The 7206-nt window shown below is 50.3% G+C and overlaps 1 protein-coding gene across 1 annotated transcript in view; it reads left to right on the forward strand.

The window, feature by feature from the left end:
- The window catches only part of SERPINA5 (serpin family A member 5), a 10484-nt gene extending 3511 nt beyond the window's left edge, over window positions 1-6973 (forward strand). Inside the window, exons 2-5 of the mRNA XM_003787015.3 lie at window positions 1841-2476; window positions 4420-4690; window positions 4965-5112; window positions 5941-6973. Of these exons, the coding sequence (XP_003787063.1) occupies window positions 1858-2476; window positions 4420-4690; window positions 4965-5112; window positions 5941-6129 (1227 nt within the window). The 5' untranslated portion in view covers window positions 1841-1857 and the 3' untranslated portion in view covers window positions 6130-6973. The remainder of the gene's footprint in view (window positions 1-1840; window positions 2477-4419; window positions 4691-4964; window positions 5113-5940) is intronic.
- The last annotated feature ends 233 nt before the right edge of the window (window positions 6974-7206 follow it).

Raw genomic sequence — 7206 nt, forward strand, 5'->3', positions numbered from 1 at the left:
GGTCCGGGCTGGGGATTCGAACCCGCCACCTTAGGTGTACGTGGCTGGCGCCCTAGCCCGTTGAGCTATAGGCGCCGAGCCATAAATGCTTACTTTCAATGAAGATGTAGGAATGTTTTACTTTGGTAAATGCACTAATATTTTATATAGTGTTTAATAGGTCCTTGATAAATAGTGGTTTTAATAAAAAATAGAAAAAAAGAGAGTAGGCCTGAATGGAGCAAGATTTCTGGATCCAAAACCTGTAGCCCAGGGGAGGCTGAGTGAGCCTGGCTGCCCTCTGCAAACAGACCTTGCTCTCCAGGGAGATGGTAGACAACTGCTGGCCACAGCACGTGGCAGACCTGGTGCTGCTGATGAAGAAACTGAGGCCCAGAAAGTGGCAGGGGCCTGCCCAGGGGATCTGGCCAGCTGCCCCCAGTTATCCCTCCCTGGGCAATCTCCAAGCAGGAAATTCCCTGCCTCAGCAGCTATTCTCTGAAAGCCTTTCTTTTAAGGTAATTATCAGCTCAAAGTGAAACTGTAGGCGGTTGAGCTGAATTGTTCCTTTAGCAGCATTTTGATACATGAATGGGTCTAACACTTGGCAGAAGGGAACATATTGTGCTGGAAAATAGACTAGTTTAGAGGAGACAGAGATTAAACCACCTACCCAGGTCCTTCAGAGACCTCCAGAAGGCAATTTTCAGGCTGGGAACAGACAGAGGAGTATTAGCCTTGAGCCCAAATGAGGCTTCTTAATTATCTACAGATTGGGACTATTCTTGGCTGCTGAGTCGGGGATCACCAAAACAGAAAGATATGACAGAGGGACAGAGGAGGCAGGGATCTCCAGAGGCCAAATGTTCAGAGCGTGGGCTCAGGGGCTCAGACCTGGGTCTGAGTCCAAGCTTTGCTACTATGAGCAGGTGGCTCAACCTCCCTGAACCTCAAATTGCCCATCTGCAACATGGAGCTAATAATAGAATCTATCTTCCATGGGGGTGAAAGGCAGAAAGAGCAGATGTGTCAAGACCACACAGCACCTAACAGGGGCTGCAGGTAGTACACCTGACTTCCGAGGCCCTCGGTTTTGATCCTGGGTAACTTCATGTTCTACAGGCAGAAGATTGGAAATTAGCCCCCTTCTTGGAGCTCAAGGTGCAATTTGGAGGCCGGGGTTGGTGACGGTGACCGTGACCAGCCTGAGCCACTTGATTTCACTCAGACAAAGACGAGAGGGAAAGAGGTCTCTGGGGGAAACAGTGTGACTGGGAGCAGCCCTCAGGGGAAAGGGACTGATGAGTAACCTGGTACCCTGCCTGCCGCAGAGTGATGTTCACTCTGTTTGCTGAATGAATGGGATAAATCCAGCAGTGCTGAGGGCCCTGGGGGGTAGCTGGCCTGAGTTCACAGAAGGACCATGAGGCCTTGCCACATGCGGGACACCAAAGGGAAGGCAGGAGGCCATGTATGGAAGTGGCCCATAGTCCCTGGACATTTCCGAGATGCTGACAAGGCAAAAGACCAGAACCCTCTCCCCCGCCATCTGCCCCCACCACAAGCCTTGGCATGGATGAGCAGAGGATTGTTGCTCTGGTGGCTGGGCCCCTAACTCCTCCTTCTTCTCCCTGCTGTGAGATGTCCATGTCCCCTACATCCCAACTCCCAGCCCCACAGGTGCCACTGCTTCTCTCTGAAGCCCAGCAAACTGCACCCTACGTGTTTGGTATTGGGCAGTGACAGCTCTCTGGAGTGCCAGCCCCTCTACACACACCTCTCCATCATCTGCCTCCCTCCCAGCCCTGGGAAGTGGCACTGGCCCTGTTCCCTCGCTGAGAGCACCCTCTCTTCCTTCCAGAACAAACGGAAGTCATCATGCAGCTCTTCCTCCTCTTGGGTCTGCTGCTCCTCAGCCCTGAGGCTGCCACCCTCCGCCGCCACCATCACTCCCGTGAGATGAGGAAGAAGGTCAAGGAGCTCCCCACAGATCCCACGGCAGCCCCCAGCAGCAGGGATTTCACCTTTGACCTCTACAGGGCTTTGGCCGCTGCTGCTCCTGGCCAGAACATCTTCTTCTCCCCTCTGAGCATCTGTACCAGCCTAGCCATGCTCTCCCTAGGGGCAGGGTCCAGCACAAAGATGCAGATCCTGGAGGGCCTGGGCCTCAAGCCGCAGGAGAGCCTGGAGGAGGAGATGCACAGAGCCTTCCAGCAGCTGCTGCAGGAGCTCAACCAGCCCAGAGACGCCTCCCAGCTGAGCCTCGGCAACGCCCTGTTCACGCATCCCTTGGTGAACGTTCACGATGCCTTCCTGAGCGCCACGAAGACAATGTACCTGGCAGACGTTTTCTCCACTAACTTTGGGGACCCAGCCGGGGCCCAGAAGCAGATCAATGATTATGTGGCAAAGCAAACTAAGGGCAAGATTGTGGATTTGATCCAGAACCTGGACAGTACCACGATCATGGTTATGGTGAATTACATTTTCTTTAAAGGTAAGGCCCTTAGGCTCCAACCTGACTTTCTCTCTCTGTTGTGCTGCTTTTGTCAGTACCCAATCCCCTCACATACAGGAGTGGCAGTCGGTTTAGTCCTTTCTGGTGCCTGTTGACAAACATAAAGCCAGCAAACAGCCACAGGTGAGGGGAGTGCCTTGCTGCTGGGGTACACGGGTCACTGCTTCCTCCCCCTGGGGAGAGGGGGCATCCTCAAACTACAGCCCCCGGGCCACATGCCCCAGGGAAACCTGAGGCTGTCACTTTCACACAGGGTGTGAAGCATGAGGCCCTCATGGCCACCATGCAAAGACACCAACACCACAGCCACTCAGAGCAGGATATGGACCTGGTCAGGAGGGCATAGAGAACATTGCCCAGCCCCCCTTATACGCAGATTCCAGCCTCTTCACCCTCCTAGGGACCAAGACTTATCAAGACAAGGACCTGTTCCTCTAAAGCAGGGGTCCTCAAACTTTTTAAACAGAGGGCCAGTTCACTGTCCCTCAGACCACTGGAGGGCAGGACTGCAGGCCCCGGGACGAGTCAGCTGCTAAGCAGGACAGGCAGTGGCGGCAAAAACACCCAGTGGGCTGGATAAATGTCCTCTGTGGGCCGCATGTGGCCCATGGGCTGTAGTTTGAGGACACCTGCTCTAAAGAGTCTTTTTCCTCCCCTTCGGCCAGAGCTGGCTTTCTAGTCTTTATGTCCCTGACATTGCTTGTAAACTTCCCTGCTCCTATTTTTCCTTCCAGACACTGAACCCCACCATGCCCTGAATGGGGCTTGTCTGAGGACAGGAAGGGGAGAAAAGCAGGGTAGGAGAGGGAAAGGGAGGGAAGAAAAGGGAAGGAGTTAAATTGCTAATATCCCCTTCCCATGGCCACAGATGGTGCCTTAGACCATTAGGGCTGCTGTAACAAAAAGCACAAACCAAGTGGCTTATAAACAACAGAAATTTACTTCTTGCAGTTCTGGAAGCTGGGAAGTCCAAGATTAAGGCACCGCAGATTTGGTGTATAGTGAAAGCTCCTTTCTTGGTTCATAAATGGTACTTTCTTGCAGTGCTCTCGTGTCCTCCCTTGGTGGAAGGAGCAAGGCAGCTCTGTGGGGTCTTTTGTAAGGCACAGATCTCATTCATGAGGGCTCCACCCCCATGCGCTACTCACATCCCAAAGGCCCACTTCCTAATACCATCATTTTGGGGGTTAGGCTGCACCATATGAATTTTGAGGGGCCACAAACATTCAGACAGACCATGGCAGTGAGTATCAAGCTCAGATGCTAAGATTTCTTGTCCCCTTGTCCAGGGCTGTCCTCATCACACCAGACTGCAGAACTGTGAAATAAGCTAAGCAAGGAAGGGTAGGGTGGGATTTACCTTTGATAACTAAAAAGATCAGAAACAATCACTGTAGCCCTTTGTCCAGAAATTCCCTTAGGAAGCAGCCGCAGTAGGAAGCATAGTTGAAGACTTCTCAAGGGGAGAAAAAAAATCACCCAATTCCAGGATCCTAATAAACCTCTCTCCTAAACTTAGATCGAAATCCCACATTGGGAAATGAGTGAAAAACAGAATCACTCACCAGACATCAGTAGCATTCTCAGCCAGCCATATTTTTTATCCTCTTCACTTGGATATTTGGCCTTGAGTAACATCAAAGAGAATATTAAAGACTTTAGGAGTCCAGGGCCTCTGAAGACCAGTCTCCTTGTTTTGCAGATGTGGAAGGAAAGGCCTCAAAAAAGTCCAAGTCTGTCCCCAAAGTTATAAAGAAGTTTGTGTTTATATCCAAAGGGCTCGGCAATCATAGCTACTGAGGCTGCCATACAGAAGATGATCTCTGTTGATCCTGTTTTCTCTCTCCACTCCATTTACAGCCAAGAATTTCTAATTCTTACACAAAGTTCCCTTCCATTTTTCCCCCCATTTTCATCGCTAGCTAAGTGGGAGATAAGCTTCAGCCACAAAAACACCCACGAGCAGGACTTCCATGTGACCCCAGAGACAGTGGTGCGCGTGCCCATGATGAACAGTGAGGACCAGTATTACTATCTCCTGGACCGAAACCTCTCCTGCAAGGTGGTGGGAGTCCCCTACCAAGGCAATGCCACTGCTTTGTTCATTCTCCCCAGCGAGGGAAAGATGGAACAGGTGGAGAATGGACTAAGTGAGAAAACACTGAAGAAGTGGTTTAAGATGTTCATGAAGAGGTACTCTTGGGCCACTCCAGGGCCACCCTAACCCTACATGCCCCCAGGGAGACGCATGCCCCCCCCCAAGGGCCATCCAGCCCAACTGTGATGGGAAGGATTCACCTAGCCAGGGAGCTGCCTCTAAGCCCAGCTAGAGGGACCAGGGCTAGACACTGGGTTTCCTGGGGTGGTGTCAGAATGGGCAGTGACCTCTGGGGACAGCCTAAATCCATGTGAGTTCAGTGAGCCAGTGCTCCAGAACAGTCTAAAGAAAGTCCATTTCTCTTTCCAGGGAGCTCGATCTTTACCTTCCGAGGTTCTCCATTGAGGGCTCCTATCAGCTGGAGAAAGTTCTCCCCAGGTTGGGGATCAGTGAGGTCTTCACCTCCGATGCTGACCTGTCTGGGATCAGCAATAACTCTAACATCCAGGTGTCTGAGGTAGGTCCAAAGGATCTTGAGCATCTGCTTTCGGGGCCCTCCTATTCTATCCTATTCTATCCTATTCTATTCTATCCCATTCTATTCTATTCTATTCTCTCTCTGTCTCTGTCTCTCCCCCTTTCCTCTTTTCCCTCAAAAAGCAAAGGTTCTACCTTATTACTATTATTATTTTTGAGATTGAGTTTCATTATGTCACCCTCAGTAGAGTGCCGTGGCACTCACAGCTCACAGCAACCTCAAACTCTTGGGTTTAAGCAATTCTCTTGCCTCAGCCTCCCTTGTAGCACCCACCACAACACACAGCTATTTTTTGTTTGTTTAGCAGGGTTAGGCTGGATCCAAACCCACCAGCCCCAGTGCATGTGGCCAGCGCCCTAACCGCTGAGCTATGGGTGCCAAGCCTCACCTTGAGTCTTATTCTTCTTCATGCTATGGGAAGCCATATCCATCACCATGCCTTGGGTTAAAGAGTCCTGTAGCAAGCAATCAAACTAAGATTCCAGTGCTAGCCCCTTCACTTACTGGCTGTATAATGTTCAACATACACTTGAGTCTCTGAGCCTCCTTTCTCTCCTCTATAAATTTGGAGGGTCACCTCACTCTGAGAAGTCACAAGAATTCAATGAGAGACACATGTGCAGTCGCTTTCCAGCCCAGTGCCTGGTGCCGAGTAGCTGCTCAATTCTCCCATTTCCCACCTACTCCCTGGCTCAGTTAAATGAAACCACCATTGATGGTGATGCCCACAGGCAGAAAATTTGCTGTCTGCTGTGATGGCTTCTCCCAGTCCCTAGCAGGAGATGACACCAGGTATTCCCCCCACAGATGGTGCACAAAGCCGTGGTGGAGGTGGATGAATCAGGAACCAAAGCGGCTGCAGCCACGGGGATGGTCTTTGTATTCAGGTCGGCCCGACTGAGCTCTCAAAGGGTAGTGTTCAATAGGCCTTTTCTGATGGCCATTGTGGAAAACAGGAAGAACATTATCTTCTTTGGCAAGGTCACCCACCCCTGAAGTGGGCATTCTCCACTGGCATCCACAGTGGGAGCCGGGGATGTGCTATGGCCCATCTGTCCGCTGGTAGCTAGTGTCGAACAAGGCAACATGAATAACAATAAAAAGATTGATACACTAATGATTGCTTCGTCTCACACAATTGCAAGACAATCGCCTTGGTGAACGTTGCAGAACACTCAGTCTTGCCCTCACTTTTCATCACTGAACATTAGCCCTGAGACCCAGAGAAGCTGGTTGACTCACCCAAACTCACACATCATAACACTGGCAGAAAGAGGCCCAAAGTCTACATTTTGGATGCCTATCCCAGTGTCACAAAACCCTGTAGCAGGATGTTTTAGAAGAGGAGGGCCACCAGTAGGCACATGTCCAAGCCTCCTGTCAACAAAAAATGTCAGTTAATCTTGGTTTGGAAAAACACTGGAGTGAAAGTCTAGAATAGGGGCTACTGTCCCAGTTCTGTGACACTGGGTGATGCTGTCCCTCTCTGGACCTCAGTTTCCCCACATATATAATACAATGAAGGATCAGGGCAAAGATCCAATCCAAAGACCCTAGAAATCATATACAAAGACCAGGGCGTATTCTGTCAATTATAGCTGTTTTCAATACAGTCAAGTGCCATTTATCCTTTAAGAAAAAATCCTAGACATTAGGGTGGAAGTGGCCTAATGCAGGAGCTCATCACACTGTAGATAAAGTTATAATCTTATGGGCTTGCCTGGGGCTGGAGAAATTAAAGCTTGTTGCAAACAGTAGAGTATCATTTGGAGACACTAATTACTAACTTTTGGAATTTTATGTCAGCAATAAAACGCAATAAAGCATTTTGCAAACACTGGGTAACATTCTCTTTATGGAGGCACCTCTGGGGATGGAGACATTGATAGCTAAGCATGTTCTAGGCTGGGTGCTGGGCACTTCCCCTGGATGGCCACATTTACCTCTCACAATACTCTCCTGATTAAGGCAACTCTATTAGCCCCATTTTACAGATGGGAAAGGTGAGGCTTGGAGAGGTTGCATGGCTTACCAGTCACACAGCTCATGAGTGGTGGAGCCAGGATTTGCTGC

Source organism: Otolemur garnettii, unplaced genomic scaffold (genome assembly GCF_000181295.1).
Source record: "Otolemur garnettii isolate 467f Iridium unplaced genomic scaffold, OtoGar3 scaffold00020, whole genome shotgun sequence".
NCBI lineage: Eukaryota > Metazoa > Chordata > Mammalia > Primates > Galagidae > Otolemur > Otolemur garnettii.